General features: G+C 42.2%; 1 protein-coding gene across 3 annotated transcripts in view; it reads left to right on the top strand.

Annotated features, from left to right (window-relative positions):
- Positions 1–23277, top strand: part of B3GNTL1 (UDP-GlcNAc:betaGal beta-1,3-N-acetylglucosaminyltransferase like 1) — a 104635-nt gene that overhangs the window by 796 nt on the left and 80562 nt on the right. For 2 of the 3 annotated variants that reach the window (XM_040244924.1, XM_040244925.1), the window contains exons 2-4: positions 1146–1262; positions 1363–1462; positions 17402–17466. In XM_040244924.1, the coding sequence (XP_040100858.1) occupies positions 1146–1262; positions 1363–1462; positions 17402–17466 (282 nt within the window). Of the gene's footprint in view, positions 1–1145; positions 1263–1362; positions 1463–17401; positions 17467–23277 lie in introns of those variants that run through there. The other variant, XM_040244926.1, reaches the window with a different exon arrangement.

Raw genomic sequence — 23277 nt, 5'->3', positions numbered from 1 at the left:
AATATATCCACTCTTCTTTAAGGTATAAACTCAAGAGTGAGGACTGACTGTAACTTCTGTTTTCATACCCAAAGTCTGTATTGCTTAATGTACCCTGGGATTTCTTTGGAAGGAATGATGCTAAAGCTGAAACTCCAGTACTTTGGCCACCTCATGCGAAGAGTTGACTCATTGGAAAAGACTCTGATGCTGGGAGGGATTGGGGGCAGGAGAAGAAGGGGACGACAGAGGATGAGATGGCTGGATGGCATCACTGACTCATGGACGCGAGTCTGAGTGAATTCTGGGAGTTGGTGATGGACAGGGAGGCCTGGCGTGCTGCGATTCATGGGGTCGCAAAGAGTCGGACACGACTGAGCGACTGCACTGAACTGAACTGAACTGATACAGAAGATAAATCCTATAATCAGTCATTTTGTTGGCACTCAGGTTTCACTGTTTTTACTTTATACACCTCAGAAATGTTTGTTTTATGTGGGCCCTGTGAGAAGAGGACAGTGCCAAACTGTCCTAAACTGAATAGAGCAAAGGAAGAGAGAGCTGGAGGGAGGTTGCCTCCTTTTTTCCCAACCCTGTCCCCATACTTTGTTAAAGTATGTGTGTATTAGTTGCTCAGTTGTGTCTGACTCTTTGGGACCCCGGGGACTAGCCCTCCAGGCTCCTCTGTCCATGGAATTCTCCAGGCAGGAATACTGAAGTGTAGGGGGTACTTAAAAGGGTTTCTTTGTTGCAGTTCCTCTAACATCATGGTTTACTGAAAATGCTTATTTCATGAGTGGGTTCAAAGATACACAGATGCTTGTTTCAACCAAAATGATGATGTTTCTGACCACTGATTGGGAACCACATGAATTTGCCATAGAATTGGGAACATTTTTGATGCCTTTCAGATTTTGTTTCCTTTTTAAAAGCAATCAGAAAGAGCAATTCAGGGAAATCTAAGACAACAAATCTTGAGGCATAGGCACCTTTTGTTTGTCAGGTTGTACTCTCCCTGGAATCCTTATTCTGGATTGTTCTGTGAGTCATGTTTTGAGATTGGAAAATGAGCATTGTGCAGATGGTGGTGGGGAAGTAAATTAGAGTCTTGGAAAGAGAATTCAGTTTCCACACTTGTTTCTCAATTCATTTGTTTTGAATTCCAGTCTGTTATCCTCCCGGTCCATGACGCTGAACCGTGGTTGGACGAATGCTTGGGGTCGGTTTTGCAGCAGGACTTTGAAGGCTCCATGGAGCTCTCCATTTTTAATGATGCCAGTAAGGTATTTACAAACTTCCTGTTGGTCATTTAGCCTTAGTGTAAGTCACTTCTGACCATTTGGAGGAAAGTTTCCTGACCTGCCAACCTCCTTGTACTTTCAGGACAAGTCCATGACTATCATTGAAAAATGGAAAAAGAAGCTGGAAGATTCCGGCATCCTTGTGGTCATTGGAGGGCATGATTCTCCTTCTCCCCGAGGAGGTCAGTAACCGTCTTAAGTTTATTATTCTTATCAACTTATGTACTTAAATAGTTTCCTGTTGTTCAAATCTTGGTGAAAAGTATGCTAAGTAATATTGGAGTGTACCACTTATTAAGGACTTGGTAGGGCTGGTTTTCTTGTGCTTCAGTAAGGATTTGTGTATGACCTCTGCTCATTCTTTTTTTTACTTTTTATTTTGTATTGAAGTATAGCCAGTTAACAATGTTGAGGTACTTCCAGGTGAAGAGTGAAGGGACTCAGTCATACACAAACGTGTATCCGTTCTCCCCCACACTCCCTTCCCATCCACATTGCCGCATAACATTGAACCCCTGCTCATTCCTTACTTATTTAGCCTAACAGAAAGCCCTTAAGTGTTTTTATTCCTGATGTGAGTGGTCATTACTGATCATTTCTAATTCTTTTGTTTGGCTGTACTGGGTCTTTGTTGCTGTGTGTGGACTTTCTCTGGTTGTGACCAGCAGGGGCTGCTCTATGCGGTGCACCGGCTTCTCACTGCAGAGGCTTCACTTGTGGAGTATAGGCTCTAGAGCACATGGGCTTTAGTAACTGTGGTCTGTGGGCCCTAGAGCATGGGCTCAATAGTTGTGGCCCATGGCTTAGTTGCCTCTCGGCATGTGGATCTTCCCAGACCAGGGATCAAACCAGTGTCCCCTGTATTTCTCGGTGGATTCTTAACCACTGAACAATCAGGGAAAAAAAGTGAAAGTTGCTCAGTTGCCTCCAGCTCTTTTCGACCTCGTGGACTGTAGCCCACCGGGTTCCTCTGTCCATGGAGTTCTCCAGGCAAGAATACTGGGGTGGGTAGCCATTCCCTTCTTCAGGGGATCTTCATAAACCCAGGGATTGAACCCAGGTCTCCCACATTGCTGGTGGATTCTTTACCATCTGAGCCACCAGGTAGCCCTGGACCACCAGGGAAAGTGAAAATGAAAGTGAAGTTGCTCAGTCGTGTCCGACTCTTTGCGACCCGGTGAACTGCAGCCCACCAGGCTCCTCTGTCCATGGGATTCTCCCGGCAAGAATACTGGAGTAGGTTGCCATTTCCTTCTCCAGGGGGTCTTCCCAACCCAGGAATCAAACCCAGGTCTCCCGCATTGCAGGCATACACAGGTACGTGCTTTAACCTCTGAGCCACCAGTAAGCTCCCCCTCTAATTCTTAAAATTCTTTTCTTGTGACATTAGATTTGTTTTTGTCCATTTAAAGAACAATCTTCTTGAAGAATCAGCTTTTGGTTTCATTGATTGTTTATATTGTTTTTTTTTCCTATTTTGTCTGTTTTCTATTTCCACTCTGAATTGCATTTTCTTTTTTTCTGCTTACTTTGGGTTTAATTTATTCTTCTTGGAATTCTTAAGGTGAAAGCTGAGGTCACTGGTTTGAGACCTTTCTCATTTTCTAAAACTGGCATTTAGTGATATAAACTGCCCCCTAAGTATTGCATTAACATCCCACAAATTCTGATATATTGTGTTTTAATTTTCATTCAGTGGCAAAATACCTTCTAACTGCTTCCTTTGATTTTTTATTTGATTTATGGATTATTTGAAGTAGAGTATTTAGTTTCCAAATATTTGAGGGATTTTCCAGATATCTTTATGTTATTTATTTCTAATTTTAATGCCTCTGACGTAAGAGAACATATTTTTTTGATGTGAATCTTTTAAGTTTAGTAAGATTTACTTTTCAGTCCAGGATAAGGCCTATCTCGGCAAATGTTCTGTGTGCACTTGAGAAGGTTGTGTATTTGCTGGTGTTGGGTGGAGTTCTCTGTAAACGCAAATACAGTTGAACACAGTCTTGTTTAAATCTTCTGTATCCTTGCTGATGCAAGTTCTGCTTGTTTTATCAGTTACTGAGAGGGGTTATTGAAATCTGCAACTCTAATTGTAGATTTATTATTCTTTCTTGCTGTTCTATCATTTTTGGCTTTATGCATTTTAAATTTTACTCTGTTAAAATTTGAGACTATTGTGAAGAATTGACCCCTTCATCATTACCTAATCTCTGGTAATGTTCTTTGCTCTGAAATGTACTTTGTTTGATATTGATTTAACTGCTCTGGCTTTATTTTGACTAGGGTTAGCATAGCGTATCTTTTCCATCAATTTTCCCCTTAACCCATTCCTGTCTTTATATTTAAAGGATGCCCCCTTCGTTATAGATTCTTGTAGGGGCTTCCCAGGTGGCGCTAGTGGTAAAGAACCTGCCTGCCAGTGTATATTTATGAGCCATGAGCTTGATCCCTGGGTCAGAAAGATCCCCTAGAGGAGGGCATGGCAATGCATTCCAGTATTCTTGCCTGGAGAATCCCATGGCCAGAGGAGCCTGGCAGGCTACAGTCCATAGGGTCACAAAGAGTCAAGCATGACTGAAGTGACTTAGCATACACACACATGTAGACAGCATATGATCGTGCTTTTTAAATCCAGTCTGACAATCTCTGCCTTTTAACTGGGATGTTTACATTAGATACATATAATGTGATTATTGGTGTGGTAAGATCTGAGTCTCTCTTCTTGCTATTGTTTTGTTAGTCATATCTATTCTTCACTCCATTTTCCTCTTTTTCTGCCTTTGTTTGGGTTAATCAAATATCTTTTATAACAGTGTTATTGAAATATAACTTATACACCACATAAGTCACCCATCAAAATATATAATCAAGTTGTTTTTAAGTAGGTTCATAGATGTGTGCAACCACCACCATAGTCAATTTTAGAACATTTTCATCACCTCAAAAAGGAACCCTGCATCCTTTCATTGTCACCCTCCATGCCCTGTTCCTCCCAGTTCTGTGCAACCACTGATTTACTTTCTGTCTATAGATTTGCCTATTTTGGACATTTCAGATAAACTGAATCATATAATATGTGTTATTTTTGTGACAGGTTTCTTTCATTGTTCAGTGTTTTTAAGGTGTCTGATGAGGCATATATTAGTACTTCATTCCTTTTTATGAGAGAATAATATTTCATGGTATAGGTGTACCACATTTTGTTTATCCATTCACCAGTTGAGGCACATTTGGGTGGGTCAACTTTTAGGCTGTTGTGAAGCATGCTAGTGTAAACATTTGTGTATAAATTTTTGTTTGAATTTTGTTTGGACACCTTCGGGTGTATACCTTGTAGTGGTATTGCTGGGTCATATTGTAATTCTTTGTTTGAACACATTGAGGATCTGCTGGACTATTTTCCACATCAGCTGCACCATTTTACAGTGTCACCAGCCATGTATGAAGGTTCCAGTTTCTCCACATCCTCACAAACACTTCTTATTTTCTGGGTTTGTTTTTGTTATGGCCACAGTGTCAGACTTTATTTTTTTGGGCTCCAAAATCACTGCAGATGGTGACTTCAGCCATGAAATTAAAAGACGCTTACTCCTTGGAAGAAAAGTTATGACCAACCTAGATAGTATATTCAAAAGCAGAGACATTACTTTGCCGACTAAGGCCCGTCTAGTCAGGCTATGGTTTTTCCTGTGGTCATGTATGGATGTGAGAGTTGGACTGTGAAGAAGGCTGAGCGCCAAAGAATTGATGCGTTTGAACTGTGGTTTTGGAGAAGACTCTTGAGAGTCCCTTGGACTGCAACCAGTCCATTCGGAAGGAGATCAGCCCTGGGATTTCTTTGGAAGGAATGATGCTAAAGCTGAAGCTCCAGTACTTTGGACACCTCATGCAAAGAGTTGACTCATTGGAAAAGACTCTGATGCTGGGAGAGATTGGGGGCAGGAGGAGAAGGGGACGACCCAGGATGAGATGGCTGGATGGCATCATGGACTCGAAGGACGTGAGTCTGAGTGAACTCCGGGAGATGGTGATGGACAGGGAGGCCTGGAGTGCTGCGATTCCTGGGGTCGCAAAGAGTCGGACATGACTGAGTGACTGAAGTGAACTGAACTGAGTGGGTATGAAATGGTTTCTCATCTCATTGTAGTTTTTATTTGCTTTTCCCTTCTGACTAATGATATGGAACCTCTTTTTGTGTTTGTGTTGGCCATTTGTGTATCATCTTTGGAGAAATGTCTATTCAAGTCATTTTAAAATTTGATTGTTTTTTTTTTGTTGAGCTACAAGTTCTTTACATATTCTGGATACTAGACTCTTATCAGATATATGATTTGCAGATATTTTCTTTGGGTTGGGCTGTCTTTGGGTTGTCTTCTCACTCTCCTGAGAATATGCTTTGATGCACAAAAATTATAATTTTGATGAAATCCAATTTATTTTTGTTGTCATTACATGTACTTTTGGTGTCATATCTAAAAACTCATTGCCAAATCAAAGTCATGAAGATTTATTTCCTTTGTTTTTTTCAAATAATTTTATAATTTGAGCTTTTCTGTGTAGGTCTTTGTTCCATTTTGAATTCATTTTTTTATATAGTGTAAAGTAAGTATAACTTCATTCCTTTGCATGTAGATGTTGAGCTGTTCTGACAGTATTTGTTTCAGACTATTCTTTCTTCATTGAAAGTTTTGATACCCTTTCGAAAATCAGTTCAGTTCAGTTGCTCAGTCACGTCCGACTCTTTGCAACCCCATGGACTGCAGCGTGCCAGGCTTCCCTGTCCTTTACCAACTCCTGGAGCTTACCCAAACTCATGTCCATGATGAGTTGGTGATGCCATACAACTATCTCATCCTCTGTCATTCCCTTCTCCCCTTGTCTTCAATCTTTCCCAGCATCAGGGTCTTTTCAAATGAGTCAGTTCTTTGCATCAGATGGTCAAAGTATTGGAGTTTCAACTTCAGCCTCAGTCCTTCCAATGAATATTCAAGACTGATTTCCTTTAGGGTTGACTGGTTGGATCTCCTTGCAGTCCAAGGGACTCTCAAGAGTCTTCTCCAACACCATAGTTCAAAAGCATCAATTTTTCAGCGCTCAGCTTTCTTTATAGTCCAACTCTCATATCCATGCATGACTATTGGAAAAAATGTAGCTTTTACTAGATGGACCTTTGTTGGCAAAGTAATGTCTCTGCTTTTTAATAATGTCTCTGCTCTCTAGGTTGGTCATAACTTTTCTTCCAAGGAGCAAGCGTCTTTTAATTTCATGGCTCCAGTCACTGTCTGCAGTGATTTTGGAGCCCAGAAAAATAAAGTCTGTCACTGTTTCCATTGTCTCCCCATCTATTTGCCTTGAAGTGATGGGACCAGATGCCATGATCTTAGTTTTCTGAATGTTGAGTTTTAAGCCAACTTTTTCACTCTCCTCTTTCACTTTCATCAAGAGGCTCTTTAGTTCTTTGAAAATTAGTTGCTGGAAATGAATGCCATTTCTGGACTCTAAAGCCAATAAGCATCACACTGCTTTGATTACTATAGCTTTGTGGTAGGTTTTGATATTGGGAAGTATGAGTCTTTCAACTTTGTTTTCCTTTCTCAAAATTGTTTTACAATTTCATATGAACTTTGGGTGGGCTTTTCAGGTGGCACTAGTCGTGAAGAACTCACCTGCCAGTGCAGCAGATGTGAGTTCGATCTCTGGGTCAGGAAGATCCCCTGGAGGAGGGCATGACAACCCACTCCAGTATTCTTGCCTGGAGAATCCCATGGACAGAGGAGCCTGGCAGGCTACAGTCCATAGGGTCACAAAGAGCTGGACACAACTGAAGTGACTTAGCATGCACACATCCATGAGCCATAGGATCAGATTTTCCACGTTTTTAAGAAGGACCATTAGAATTCTGATGGGGGATGGCATTGAATCTGTAGATCTATTTGGTTTGTATTATCACTTTAACAGTAGTAAGACTTCCACTTTGTGAACACAAGAGTGTCTTTCCTTAGGTCTTCTTCGGTTTCTTTTATCAATGCTTTGTAACTTTCAAGGTACAAGTGTTTCACCTCTTTCTTCAGCATTTGTTTTTTCATTGATTTTGTGAATGGAATTGTCTTTTTAATTTCCTTCTCAGATTGTTCATTGTTAGTGTAAAGGGAAACTAATTCTCCTGCGTGTTAATCTTGTATCCTGAAATTTTGCTGTACTCGTTTATTAGCTCTAGCAGTTATTTTGTGTGTGAATTTTTAGGATTTTCTATATTTAAGAATATGTCATCTGAAACTGAAATAGTTTTACTTCTTCCTTTTTAATTGGATGGCTTATTTCTTTTTCTTGCCTAATTGCTCCAGCTAGAACTTCCAGTGTTTAGTAAGAGTGGGGAGAGGAGACATCCTTCTCTTGACCCTGATCTTAGGGGGAAAGCTTGTGGTGTTTCACCTTTGAGTATAATGTTAGCTGTGGATTTTTATAAATACTGATTTATAATCATGCTGAGGAAGTTACCTTCAATTGCTAGTTTGTTGACTGTATTTTTCTTAATCATGAAAGAAGATTGTGTCCATCCTTTTTTCGGTATCAGTTGAGATGATCATATAGGTTTTTTTCCTTCAGTTCTATGAATGTGATATATTAACATCGATTGAATTCATATGATAAACTACCCTTGCATTACTGGAATAAATCCCACTGGGTCATAGTGTATAATCTTTCTAATATGCTGCTAGATTTAGTTTGCTAGTATTTTGTTGAAGAGTTCTATAAAGATTCATAAGGGATATTGGTATGTAGTTTTCTTTTCTTTGGATGTATCTGTCTGGCTATAGTATCAAAGTAATGCTGGCTTCATAGAATGAGTTAAGAATTGTTTTCTTTTCTTCTTCTTTTTTATTTTTGGACAAGTTTGAGAAGGATTGTTGTTAATTCTCTAAATGTTTTGTAGAAGTCATTAATGAAACCATCTGATCCTAGCCTTTTTGTTGGGGGATTTTGATTACTGATTCAGCCTCTGTTTTTGTTACAGGTTTGTACAGATATTTTATTTCTTCTTGAGTTAGTTTTGGTATTGTGTTTATAGAAATTTGTCCTTTTCATCTAAGTTTCTAATTTGTTGGCATGTAGTTGTTCATAATATTCAGTTATAATCTTTTTAGGCTTCTGTTAAGTTTAGTAGTAATGTGCACACTTTTTTGGGGGCTATGCTTCACAGCTTGTGCAGAGTCAACCACTGGACCGCCAGGGAAGTCCCCCTACTTTCATCTTTCATTTTAGTAATTTGAAGCATCTTTGTTCTTAGTGTAGCTAAAGATTTGTCAATGTTGTTGATCTTTTCAAAGAACCAACTTTTGGTTTCATTGAGTCTCACTTTTTTTTTTAACTCTCTTATTTCATTTTGTCTCTGCTCTGAACCTTTTATTATTTCTTTCCTTCTGCTAGCTGTTTGTTTAATTTGTTCTTCTTTTTCTAGTTCCTTAAGGTGTAAAGTTAGGTTGTTGATTTGAGATCTCTTATGTAGACATTTATAGCTATAAATTTCCCTCTGAGCACTGATTTTGCACCTCCTATAAGTTTTGGTATGCTGTATTTTTATTTTGCGGCTTCCTTGGCAGCTCAGCTGGTAAAGAATCCACCTGCAGCGTGGGAGACCTTGGTTTGATTCCTGGGTTGAGAAGATCCCTTGGAAAAGGGATAGACTACCCACTCCAGTATTCTTGGGCTTCCATGGTGGCTCAGACAGTAAAGAGTCCACCTGCGATGCGGGAGACCTGGATCTGATCCCTGGGTGGGGAGGATCCCCTGGAGGGGGGCATGGCAACCCACTCCAGTGTTCTTGCCTGGAGAATCCTCATGGACAGAGGAGCCTGGCAGCCTACAGTCCATGGGGTCACAAAGAGTCGGACATGACTGAGTGACTAAGCACAGCGCATTAGGTCTTTGAGCATATGTATAATGGTTACTTTGAGGTCTTTGTTAAATCAAACACCTGGTGCTCTCACTGGAAGTTCCTGTGCCTTCTTTTTCTTTGGTGTCTGGGTCTTGCTTTCTTGTTTCTTCACATGTCTCCTAGTTTTGTTAGAAACTGGACATAGTAGATAACATGTCCCAGGTACTGGTTTCCCCTCCGTCTAGGGTTGTTACTCTTATTGACGTGTTTGCTTGTAAAGTGTCTGCTTGGATAGTCTTAGTAAAGTCCGCTCCCCTGTGCCTGCGGTGTGGAACCTCTAGTGCTCTGCCTCAGGAGTGCAGTGCCGGCATGCCCACAGTCATCCTGAGGGGCAGTGGTGTGGGCTGGCCTCTCTTTCCCTGACCACACCCAGCTGTCAAGCTCCACTGATTGCTGGCTGCTTTACTGTTTTCAGCTATACCTAGGGGCATAAGAATAATTCAGGTGAATTCAAGCTCCTTCAAAGGAATAATTCTTGAGGTCAGTGTTTAAAGTTTGTTCTGACACTGGGAGAGCTCTTCCCAGCAATCTCTTACCCATTTATGTTTGACAAACTGGTCGTCCTACAGCTTCACCAGTATTGTCGATGAATCTATCAGTTGCCTCTTCCAGCTGCCTTTACTTCTGTTTTGAGCATACCCTAGGGCTTAAACTTCACACCCTATTGCAAGTGAAGTAGAGGAAGGGCAGCAACCCCTTATCTCTCTTCATAGGAACCCTCTACCCCACAAGCCAGGGCCAGGGCATTTGGGTCCCCAGTTTTCTACTCAAGGTGACAGAGCATCCAATGCAGCATGGGGGCTGGTGGGAAAAGGGAGCCCCACTTTTCGACTGCACTTGCCTGGGCCTCAACCTCAGCAACAGGTACCTGGGGTCAGGACAAGAAATATCGCTGCCCTGTCTCTTCCAGGAAAACAGCTTTTGACAGGCCGAGCAGAAGAGGGAAGCTTGTATATTTGGCTATATCTGTCTAGGGTGGGCTTCCTCCTTAGGGGGAGGGAAGGAGCAGATCTCAGCTCAAACATCTTGTTGTTGTTGTTCAGTCGCTCAGTTGTGTCCAACTCTTTGCGACCCCATGGACTGTAGTGTGGACTGCAGCCAGACTTCTCTGTCCTTTACCATCTTTTGGAGTTTGTTCAAACCCATGCCCGTTGTTGTCAGTGATACCATCCAATCATCTCATCCTCTTAACGCCCTCTTTTCCTGCCTTCCCAGGATTCAGGTTCCTTTCCAGTAAGTTGGTTCTTTGCATCATGCGGCCAAAGTATTGGAGCTCTCTTCAGCTTTAGCATCAGTCCTTCCAGTGAATATTCAGGGTTGATTTCCTTTAGGATTGACTGTTTTGATATCCTTACAGTCCTAGAGACTCTCAAGAGTCTTCTCTAGCACCACAGTTCAAAAGCATCAATTCTTTGGCGCTCAGCTTTCTTTATAGTCCAACTCTCACATCCATGCATGACTACTGGAAAAACCATAGCTTAGACTGGATGGACTTTTGTTGGCAAAGTGATGTCTCTGCTTTTTAACATGCTGTCTAGGTTGGTTATAGCTTTTCTTCCAAGGAGCAAGCGTCTTTTAATTTCATGGTTGAAGTCACCATCCACAGAGATTTTGGAGTTCAAGAAAATAAAGCCTGTCACTGTTTCCCCATCTGTTTGCCATGAAGTGGTGGGACTGGATGCCACCATTTTAAGCCAGCTTTTTCACTCTCCTCTTTTACCTTTATCAACAGGCTCTTTAGTTCCTGTTCCCTTTCTGCCATAAGGGTAGTGTCATCTGCATATCTGAGGTTTTTGATATTACTATTACTATCTACTAAAACTATTACTGAGTTTTAGTAGATTTTCTTGAATAAAAATTTTTTTTTCACTTGCTTGGTGCTCTTAGGGCCATTTCCAGAGATGGTAAATGGTTGGGTTTTTAAAAATAAGTTTCACCAGTTTTGCTGGCAAGCAGCTGTAGAGCTCTGCATACTATCATACCAGCTCCAATAAAAATTCCTTATGGTTCTTCTTCATCTTCTTTGTTGGCTTAATAGTTACAGTTCCCTTTTTTGCTGTTTTAATGGTTGATTTGAGTTTAGAGTATATACAACTTAGCAAGTTCAATCCCTCAAACGTATGTAGAGCTTCATGTATAGTGTGAGAACTGGACAGTGCGCGTCCATTCCTCCCTTCCTACCTTTTTTGAAGCTGTTGTCATGCATTCTACTTTTACATGTGCTGTAGACCCCACAGATGCTGGTATTAACTTAAATAGTCAATCATCTTTTTAAGAGATTGAAATAATAAGAAAGAAAATTACTCATTTACTCATATAATTATGGTTCTCAGTGCTCTTCATTTCTTTGAATAGAACCAGATGCCCATCTGCTTTTTCTTCTGCCTGAGGGACATTTTAAAACATTTCTTGTAGTGATGGTCTGTTGGCAATGAATTCTTACACCTTTTGTATGTCTTTATCTGGTGCATTGGAGTGTTGGCTGGTGAATCCTGTGATGAAGAAATTTCATCACAAGCTTTATTATCCTTCCTTTAGTCCATGAGAAGGAAATGGCAACCCACTCCAGTATTCTTGCCTGGAAAATCCCATGGATGGAGAAGCTTGGTAGGCTACAGTCCAGGGGGTCACAAAGAGTCGGACTCGACTGAGCGACTTCACTTCTGCCCCCAGAGCCCTGCCCCATTCAGGTGAGCTTGTCTCTTGGGTAACCTGCCTGTGCTGCTTTTGCCTTCCTCCCTTTTGCTGCCCTTCCTTTCGTGCTTCCGTCTTACTCTGTTCCTTTTCAGAGTGGACGGGGAGAAGAGAAGGGGAGGCCTTAGGTGGCTGGCCTTGTGTATTTGCAGGAGCAGCTTCTCCCATCCTGTGCTGCCTCCTGAACCTGCAGCTCTTGTGCTTCGCGGAGATGGAGGGATGGGTGGGCAGTCAGCTCACCAAACAGCAGTAGGGGGAGGAAAGAACACAGTCCAGAAGTTCTTGCCAAGCAAGCCCCTGAACTGTGGTGTTGGGTTTCCTTCCACACCAGCGTACGACCTCTTTCTGGCTCCTCTTGAGGTGCCTACAGTTTTTCAATTGGGTGTTCAGAGCCTTATGATCTTTTGCCTGTAGTGTTGACTTGGGTAGAGAGGGAAGACTCCCAGTTTCTTCGGTTCCCTGTCATATCCAATGCCAATAGTTTATCACGTTATCTTGGATTTTCTAGTTAGGCAATCTAATCCTGAATAAATATTTTAGTTTTGTTTCTTTATTTCTAATTTATTCTTTGTTTTCATAAGTAGTATTGGGGTAGGAAGTCTAGAAGAACAATGTGGGATCACATTAACTAATCTTTTTATTGTGCTGTCTTAGTGGAAATGTTTGTAATGTTTCCATGTTACAGGCATGATATTTACTATTGCTTTCTGATAGATACTTTTATCAGGTACCTTGATATCTCTAATTTAGTAAGCCTTCAGAAAATGAAGTGTGAGTATATAATTAAATTAAATGTCTTTTAGATATCTGTTAAGGTGATTTTCTTTTTCCCTCCCAAAATTTTTATTGTGGTAAATTACATTAATATTTTTCTTAATAATGAATCACTCTTACAGTGCCAAAATTAATCAACAGTGACAGTATAGTGTTTTTATGCAATGAAATTGATACGCTTTCTTAAGGATTTTTACATCTGTGTACACAGAGAACATTGGTTTGTAGTTTTCTTGTGTGAGTTACATGTCTGGCTCCATCTGGGGCTTGATAATGTAGCTTTGTAAGAGCAATGACTGCACAGAACAATTCGGCCCCCTTTTGTTTCAACCTCCCCAGTAAACTAGCTTCCAGCCTACGTTTAGATGGCAGGAAAACCATTTACTTATTTTCATGAATAAATGTCTGCTTTGACTAATTGCAGATATTTTTAAAATAAAGAAAATGTGGTTTAAAAAAAAATGTAGGCATATAGGAAAGTCTGCAATGAAATGTAAAAGCCCCATACCCTAGGAGCAACCAGTGTTTTTTAGTTCCTACTGGATTTATTTAACTCACAGAATCAGTTGATACTTGCTATGAAAGAGGAAACATTTAACCCACTGAAGGGACTTCACACTTCCCTTTCTCTTTTTTCCTCCCTCAGAGTTTTAGTTTGTTATATTTATATTGTCAGCGTTTATAATCTTCACATTCTGTTCTGTAACTCTTGTTGTTTTATAAACTTGATTAATAAGTTGATTCCAACAGTTTAAACCTTGTAAAAACAGCACTAGTGGTTTTTTAAATAAGTAACTGTTCTTCACTGCAGACCACCTGGTGGATTAGACTCGGAAGAGGAACTGAAATGAATTTGCCGCTAACCCCGTGCTACACATTGAGGGGATTCCCAGGTGTCAAGATCTATGGAGCCTTTAAAAGATCTTCTGCTTTATTCCCTTCTACTTTATATGCATGTGCCACTGTTTGTTTTTTTCCCCTTCACTTTTTATTTTATTTAGTTTTCTTTTTATGTTCCTTTTTCATTTCTCTGGAATACTTCTTCAAGTAGTTTTTCCATATCTGGTATGTGGATTGTAAAATATTCAGGGTATTTACATGTCTGAAAATGTCTTTATTTTGTACTATGCTTATTTGACAGTTTAGCTGTGTATAGAATTCTAGGTGCAAAATATTTTTCCTTAGAATTTTGGAGTAATTGCCCCATTATCTTCTGGTGTCTGCTGATTCTAGTAAGAAATCTTATGTCAGTCTGATTCTTATTATTTTAAAGATATCTTTTCTGAAAGTGTCTAAGATTTTTCTCTTTATGTTTTGAGTTTTGAAGTTTCATGAAGCTGGGTCAAGATGTGGTGGTTTCTTCATTTGCCTTTGTTTCTTTACAGAATGATTAGCTTTGCATTCTTAGCTTTAATTGTAATCTGTTGTGCTTGACGTACTCCTTTTCCTATTTGGAACCAGTCTGTTGTTCCATGTCCAGTTCTAACTGTTGCTTCCTGACCTGAATACAGATTTCTTAAGAGGCAGGTTAGGTGGTCTGGTATTCCCATCTCTTTCAGAATTTTCCACAGTTTATTGTGATCCACACAGTCAAAGGCTTTGGCATAGTCAATAAAGCAGAAATAGATGTTTTTCTGGAACTTTCTTGCTTAGTCTGTTAGAAATTGTTTATAAATCAGTTATTGGGGAACGTCTATTTCAATTTCCTTCTGAAACATGCTGAAGAATTGATGCTTTTGAACTGCAGTATTGGAGAAGACTCTGGAGAGTCTCTTGGACTGCAAGGAGGTCCAGCCAGTCCATCCTAAAGGAAATCAGTCCTGAATATTCACTGGAAGGACTGATGCTGAAGCTGAAGCTCCAGTGCTTTGGCCACCTGATGCAAAGAGCTGACTCACTGGAAAAGATCCTGATGCTGGGAAGGATAGAAGGCAGGAGGAGAAGGGGATGACAGAGGATGAGATGGTTGGATGGCATCACTGATTCAACGGACGTGAGTTCGAGCAAGCTCTGGGAGATGGTGAAGGACAGGGAAGCCTGGCGTGCTGCAGTCCATGGGGCGGTAGAGTCAGACACGACTGAGCAACTGAACGGCAACAACGACTATGAACAACCTTTGAAGATTTTTTAAAATTAAGATGTTTTGCATCTTCCATAGTGGAATGAGAGTAAGTTAAAGGCATTTTGATGACTCCTGTGATTGGTTGTATAATCTCTACTTTAAAAGCAAGTTTTATCTTTCATAAAATGCTTTTTTTAGAGTAGATATAACTTGAGCCACATCCCCTTTGTATGTATTCTATCAATAACAAAAAAGTAAATTGTAATATTGTGAAGAAATGATTCTGCTGTCTCTTTGAGGTTGGATAAGGCGAATTCATGGGAATCCTGTGTTACACATTAATAAAATGGAGTTAATTTGATTATGTCAGAAAGGACGCATTTTCCTATAATAATATTTTCTTAAATAGGCAATGTTATATCGACTATTGGATACTGTAGATCCAAAGTATCTATTTTTAGAAGTGTTGGGTATTTAAATTGGGTTAAGATTCACTTACTATTATTTCATATCATAATACAGCAAAACATTTCTTAATAATGTGATCACTTGCTAAAATTGAAGTAAAACACAATCCCACCCTCTTCTCTCCAAGAGTAAGGAATGTTAATATCGCACCGAGGCGGGAGTTTTTCCTGCTGTGACCATGACAACCGACTCCCCTCACAAAGGGACAGGCCTCCCCAAACATCAGGCCCTGGCACAAACATTTGACTTTTCAAGGCAATAATATTAAAGCAAATTCCTTATCTTTGCCAAACACAAGACTCATCGTGAGAAACTTTCAGCTTCCTTGGTAGATGCGTTTTCCTTCATTACCCAAATTCTTGGGGTCAGTTTTTCCCCTTCTAAAACCCAACGCCAATAAAACCACTTTCTTGCTGATTTCAAAGTGATTATGAAAAGTTTCTTCCCGTTTTTTTTTTCATTTTGATTCCGTGCGCTCTTTCTCTGGGCCTGCCTTGCTTTGCAGTGATGATGGAGATTCAGCTCTAGTTGCTAATCCATCCCCAGGGGTCAGGAGGCAGGCTCCTGCCTCCCCTTCTGTGCTTTTCCTTTGCTTGCTTGTTATACCTGTGGTTCTTTGAAATCTGTGACAGTTCCACTAAGTGGTTTGGGTTGGCCAAGCTCTAGGATTAATGCTGGAAATTAAGGTGCTACCTCACGTGATAATAGCCAGACACTGCTCTGGGTCGGGGCAGACCTTTGCTGGTGTCCCCTGGGACGGACCACAGCCTTCAGGTCATCTCAGCTTTGAGTCAGAGGGATTTATTGTTTTAATTCTGCACACACCTGTTGTGCTTTGTGTGACTTTCCAGGGTGGCACCAAATCTAAGTGTCTCTGTAATGCAATTAGGGTACCGGAACTTCTTTTCTAGGAAGGTGGGAATTGTGCCCCACAAAGGCCCCTGGCTCCTTCTTTGGTTCTCAGTGCCTCCTCCAACCTGCCCCGCCCTCGGCATGCGGACCGGGCCTGCTGTGTGTTGATTTCTGCGCTCTTCCTGTTCTGGAGCCTTCCCTAGCTGCCCTCCCTGTGAGTGCTGTCTGTGCGCCCCGTGCTGCTCACTGCCCAGCCCACCACTCGGAACCTCATTCTCTGAATTTACACTCCTGTTGCCTCTCTGACCCCTTCTGCCATGGTCTCATCTCCTCTCCATAAGCCTCCCTAGTGCTTCCCACTGTTCGTTTGGCACTTTACATAGGTTTTTGGTTACCTCTCTTTCCAACTCTGTTGTAATCTCTTTGAAGACTGGGATTTTAAACCATTTATTAAAATGTAATATCCATGTAGGAAAGTACACCTATCATCAACGTACAGCTCAATTATTTTTCTACAAACTGAACACACCCTGCAGCCAGCTCCCTGAGGCAGAGCTGACCTCACCAGCCCCGGAAGCACCCCCATCCCCGGGGCACCGCTTCCCTGATTTCCAGGCACAGGTGAATCTGCAGCCTTTGTGCTCCACGTGCCGTCCCGGTGCTCAGCAGTGCAAGTGGCGCCAACTCTGTGTGCGGCCAGGATTTTCATACACATGGTCTATTTTCTATTCTGTGAGGGGTTCTTGTGCCAGTCACGTCTTGGTGAAGTTGGGTCTGCACCTCCTGGGGGAGCTGGGGGGTCCCAGGACGTGTAGGAAGAGTGGACACTGACAGGGCCTGTAACTCATCCCTGGAACACGTGTTCAGTGAAATCTGTGCCCACGATGCGTCCAGTCCAATGAGCTGCTTCTGCCAGCCGATCTCTTGTGTGTTTGTGGCCCCATCTGTCAGGTAACTGTATGGTGACTTTTATCAGCAGAGGCTTTAGAGAAAGTGTTTCTGCTAGTTCTATTCAAGTCCTTCCATTCAGGGACATTGTAATTTTGTGTTTAAAAAATACTCCCCAGGGTTACCTCAGTGCTGTGCTGGATAGATGTTTGCCGGGTTTATTTTCTTTCTGTGACCACATTCTGCCTTTACACTAGTACTGGGTGGACTGTTGTCTGTTATCATTATATTTACTGCATCAGTTTCTCCTAAATTGGTCTGATTTTTTACTTGGCGGTGAGGAGTGTTTCTAGCTTTCCTACTGTGTACATCGCAGTAAGTTTTATGCAAGAGAATCCACTAAAACTGAACTCTAAAAGAGCTTTTCCTTTTCTCTTTTATCAGTCGGATATTCTAAAAATCAAGCAGTAGCCCAGAGCTCAGGGACTTACCTTTGCTTCTTGGATGCGGTAAGTAACTGTTTTCTTTAACACGTCTGACTGTATGTTGGTTCAGTAATTAAGAGATATTACATTTTAGTGTAGTTCTTTAAAATCATTGTTCTAATATGTTACAATCAGTCTCTGATGTTGGCAAGTTGTTTCTGTGTAATTGCAGTAGCACCTGTTGAGGGGATTGATTTTTGATAAATGGGGTTACATAAAAACAGAAAATTGCACAACAGAGAAGCATATAAACAAAGTGAAGATAAACTAAGGAGATGTTGGCAGATACAATACTTAAAAGATTAATAGCCTGTAATAGAACTGATTCATGCAAGTTGGTGAGAAAACACAAAGAATAACGAGTAGCAGATAAACAGAAAAGGACAGGAGTGGAGACTTTCAAAGGTAGATATGCAAGCAATGATTTTTTTAAATGTTACATCATTTGTGATCAAACACAAATTGAATTAGTTTGGTGCTACTTTTAAAAATAAAATTAACAAAGTTCTCTAAACATGTAGATACTCAGTGTTTGGAAATGCCGTGTGAACTGGTAGCGTTGACAGCATAATTTTGCATTTTGTATTAAGAACTTTAAAAAGGCTTATGCTCTGGACCCTGAATTTCACTCTAGGTATCCTTGAAATTCTGAAAAAGATATATGTACAAAGAAGCTCTAGTGTTATTAATTATAATGGAAAATTAGTTAATGGAAACAAGTTAATACTGGACAGGATAGTAATGGTGAAGTGAATTGTGGTCAATCTGTATGAGAAAATTAGTGTAATGTTCATAAAGAATTTTTAGCAACATGACAAATGATGATTGTGAGTGAAAAAGAACCCCATAATTGTATGTGTTGTGTATACTCCCGTGTAGATTTTCTTTTTAGTGGTACTATGAGAACATTTATCTGTAGGCAGTCTTCCCTTGGGCCCCCCCAGGCCTGGGGGCCCAGGGTGGGGCTGTACTCCTTTTGTCTGACCTCTGCCCTTGGGGCTCCTTTTCCTCTATTTCTATTTGCTTTGTTTCTTTGATTTTTGATCTTTGTGGTTTTGCCTCTGGATTCATCCTGGTGCTCCACCTCTGACACCTGAGATTGGACTCGGGGCTCCATACTTGCAGCCCTTCCCCTTCTCTGAAGTGCAATGTAAGGCAGTCATTTTCTTCTCGTGACAGCTGTGTGGTGTCCCGTAGGTTCTGAGCAGAAATCTTAGTTTATTTTCCAGTGTCCATGGTAATTCCTTTCCCTCTTTGTGACTGTAGGTCCCCGGGTCTCAAGGGCACAGAACTGGATGAACCCTGACCCTGGGTTCAGGATGTATCCTGGTTGCTGGGCCGTGCATCCATCTCCTTGTTTGTTTCTGTGCCCATGTCTCTTTTGCTAACGCTCAGCACCCATAATCCTGCCGTCCAAGACTAGTGCTAACTCCTGCTCCAACCTTGTTTACACTGCCTTCCACTCCTGGCGACCACCACACAACGCCCTGTCCCCACTCCCTGCTGAACTTTTTGGTGTCTAAGCAAATCTGGGAAAAAAAAAAAAATTAAAAAATTTTAGTTGTATTTAACTTTATAAGAAGGGTACCAGGCTGTATAAAATATTCTGGAACTTTTTAAACTTATATTGTTAAGGTCCATCCATATTGTTGCACGTCATTGTGATTCGTTCTGTTTTGTTTTTGTTTTTTAATTGAGGGAGAATTTATATACAGTGAAAGGCAAGATTTTCATTTTGCGTCAAAATGTGAAAATGTTGTACAAAATGAGCAACGTGAGGGTTCTGACACCCGTACACACCCCTGTCACTCACAGCCGAATTGGAGCAGACGATGATTCCGTCAGCCAGAGCTGCTCCCTCATAGAGGCCACGCAGTGTGAGCACCTGCATTTAGCATTCAAGCAGTTACTAGTTTGGGTTATTTTAATAAAAGTGCCATAAACATCCCGATGTAAGTGTTCCTGTGGGTGTGTGTTCCGTTTCTCTTGGGAAGATAAAAGGTGCGGGGTTGAAGAACAACAGGTAAAGGGACCTGCCAGGGGCAGTGTGGCTCATCTGTCTGCTCCACATTCTCTCAGCACTGATGAGTCAGCCTTGGCTTCAACCCCTCTAGCAGAATCAAAGTGCAGCTCATTCTTTTCATTTACATTTCCTGATGCCTAGTGATGTTGAGCACCTTCTCATCGCTTTACGGGCCATTCATAAATCCTCTTTTGTGAGATATCGAAATCTTTGCCCATTTTTAAAAAAAATTGGATTGTCTTATTGGTTGTCAGTGTTTGATATGTATTCTGGATACAAGTCCTTTGTCAGATACCTGTTTCCTGAGTATTTTCCCCCATGTGACTTGCCTTTTCATATTTTAATGGTGTCTTTTGATAAGCAGAAGTTTTAAATCTTGATGAAGTTCAAATCATTGACTTTTCTCTTTTTATAATTTTTTTTCTTTCTGAGAAGTCTCTTCTTGCCCCAAAGAAGTTATTCTCTTGTTTTCTTTTATATTTAGACCCATCATCCACCTTGTGTTCACTTCTGTGTCTCCTGTGGTAGGAAGCAGGGGTTAATTTTTTCATATGGATATTAAGCTGCACCAGTGTTGAAGAGACTTTCTTTTCGCGGTTGTATTGCCCCGGTGCTTTGTTGAGAATCAATTGGCCGTGTCAGTGTAGGTTTATTTCCAGACTTTCTGTTCCGTTCTGTTTCTCTATTGTCTGCAGCTCATTCATTCGTCTGCTGTACAACATTCCACTGGGCAAACACACTGCGCGTATTCACCCGTGCTCCCACTGACGGGCACCCAGGCTGTTTCCATGCTCTTGCCCTTGTGCATAGCTGCTGGGGACGTTCTTGCACGCACCCCCTGTTGTACACATACGAGAGTTCCTCTGGGGTTCACACCCAGAAGTGAGTCCCCAGGCCTCTGGGGATGAGCAGTTTTTCTACAGGAGAGGAGCTGTGCTGCTGCCACGTGGCTGGAGACGTCGTCCCGCCTGGAGGGTCACTGTGGGTCCCGAGCCTCCCCAGCACTGGGTGCCCTTGGGCTCTTAGATCTCGACCAGTGGGCGGGCGCAGACTGGAGGCTCACTGTGCTTTGATGTGTGCGTCCTGATCTCGAGCCATGGTTGGCATCACCCCACGTTGATTGGCCCTGTGGGTTTCCTTTCTTCATGACGTGTGTTTGCATCTTTTTACCCACTTCCCTTTCCAACTGCGAGGAAAGCTGTAGGGATAGTACAGAAACTCTGTTTTCAAGGCCAGCATTGCTGACCCGTTCTTCATCATCCCTGAGCCCATCCGTGTGTATTTCCTGCAAACAAGGACATCTTACTCTGACCCAGAGCAAGGATGTCCTGCCAACAGGGGGCTGACCCTAGTGCCCACCTTCTTCACAGTCACCTAAGGGCCCCAGAATCCATGTTGCCTTTACCTGGGAGTCTCTCATCTCCTCATCCTGGAACATTCTGCAGGCCCTCCCTGACTTTCTTCATCTTGATGTTTTCAGAGATTCCCAGGCACTTTTGTAGAATGCCCTTTAAACTGAGTGATGGTATTAGGCCAAGTGTCTGTCCAGAAATCTCAGAAGGGGCACTGCCTTCTTCTCGTTGCCTCCCTGGGTACTTGTGATTTGTGCCCCAACCCTGACAAAGCCCTCTGGTCACTAAATGAAGAAAGCTTCTCCTATGTGGGATGGCCCACAGGGCCTCCTGTAGAGACCTCTCCTTTGGCCTGGGCTTTGGGCAGGGGGTGTGGGAAATGGGCCTCAGCCCGCTGAGCACGTGCTTTCTGGGAGAAGATGGTTGTTGTCTCCAGTGAACACTCAGCTTGAGCATGACCTGTGTGTTCTGTCTCAGTGCAGGAGTGATGCCAGTGCAGCATAACCACAGTCTGTGTCAAAACGGACCATTTCTGCAGGAAGATTGGGTTCACCAGGCCCCTTTGCTGGGGCATCAGGGTTGTATTTTGACTTGTTAGCTTCCTGGGATGCAGTCTGGTGACTGTGTCTGGAATTAGAATGTATTTCATTAGGAGCAATAGCATAGCTGGAGGCCTGCTCCCATGCTGCTCCTGGACCAGAGCTCCTTCATTCATCAGATTGGTACCTGGATGTGCCAGGTGCCTCAGCAGGTGCAGGGCATACAGCAGCAGACAGACAGATGGAGACAGCGAAGGCCAAAGCTCAGGCGACCTCAGGCCCTGAAGTCGCTGCCAAGCCACCCCTGACAGCAGCTGCTGTGCCTCCCGCTCCCACCCCAGGCCCTGCCCTCATGGCCCACCGTCCCCTCTGGCTTCTCAGTGATACTCTCACCCCTCTGCATGGTGGTGGGACCTGCCTGCATCTGGGATGTCCTTGCCCCTGCATTTCAGTTCTGCACACAACATTTCTCACCTTCAGTGCCGGGTCCTTTATTATCGTCTTTGTTTGCCTTCCCTCGTAGAATACCAGCTCCACACCGGACGGAGTAGAGCTTGTTTTTTCCCTGATGTTTCTGAAGCACCTGGAATTTGGCAAATAGTAGATATTAATAGATGGTTGTGAAATGAATTAGTGGGGGTTGGGTTTATATGTTCAATATAAATGGTTACATTAGATTGAATTAGTTACTTCTGTATACTTATCTTGGAACCCAGCCATACTGTTGGCTGTCATTTCCATGGAGAGCGATCTTGAGTGTGTTTACAGATGGATTTTCGGCGCCCGTCGCTGTAGTGCAGCCCTTCAGAGAGTATGCTCTTAGCCATCCTACGGACTGCTGCCTGGGGCCAGTGGTGCCTTTCTAGTGGGTTGGAAGGGCCACCCGGGGCAACCTCAGTGTCACTCCCAGTCCCCGATGTGTCCAAGGATATTCATCTTGGAGAGAAAGTGAGTCACACAAAGATCCCAATTGTCTCAGAGGCTGTCCATCAGCAGTGTTTCGGGTGAGCGGGAGATTGATGCCCATCCCCTCATGGGAAGGTGAAGTCCTCAGGCACAGTCCCTCCAAACTTGAGAGGCAAAGCACAAAGCTCAGGGACACAGGGACCCGCCCCAGAGGGAACCATGCAAAGCAGACCTGGCGTCTCCCGCGGGGCTTGAAGGCTCTGTCTCCAGCTTTCAGACAGAGGACCCACACTTTGTGACCTGGGCACCGCCGTCAGGAAATAAATTCCTACTTAGAAGGGGGTGTCTGTGTCCTTTTGTAAATGTATGTTTTGCATTTGCTTACATCATCTTTGATTTCTTTCATCAACATCTTGTGGCTTTTCACGATACAGATCATGTACATATTTTGTTAAATTTGCACCAAAATATTTCATTTCCTTTGGAGCACCTGTTCATGAATGTAGCATCTCTAATTTCTGTGTTCATTGTTAGCATCTAGAAATGTGATTATTTTATCTGCTGATCTTGCAAAACTCACTGGTTTTAGGTTTTTAGAGTAGATTCCTGAGGATTTTCTAGATGGACAGTCACATCATCTGCAAACGGTGGGCAGTTTTATTTCTTCTCCTCTAATCTCGAGGCCCTTTTATTTGCCTTCTTGCCTTACTGCTCTGGCTGGAACTTCTGTGTGTGTGGAGCAGACATCCTCACCCTCTCCTGAACTGGGAGGAAGCACCAACCTTTCACGTGTTGTCTTCCATTCCTAACGTGCTCAGAATTTTTATCGTGTGGACAGGTGTTGGATTTTGTCACATGCTTTTTCTGTATCAGTTGGAATATGTTGGTTTTTAAAATATGGTTGTTACCGAAGAGTTATAAGATTTTTTTCCATCTTCTTGGAATTTGGGAATTTCTCTCTGTGTGTCAGGAATCATTTCTGGAATGTGGTGAGCTCTTTTAAAATGCAGACTCA

The sequence above is a fragment of the Oryx dammah genome, unplaced genomic scaffold (assembly GCF_014754425.2).
Source record: "Oryx dammah isolate SB20612 unplaced genomic scaffold, SCBI_Odam_1.1 HiC_scaffold_8, whole genome shotgun sequence".
NCBI classification, from domain to species: Eukaryota; Metazoa; Chordata; class Mammalia; order Artiodactyla; family Bovidae; genus Oryx; species Oryx dammah.
This window is presented reverse-complemented; position numbering and strand designations above follow the sequence as displayed.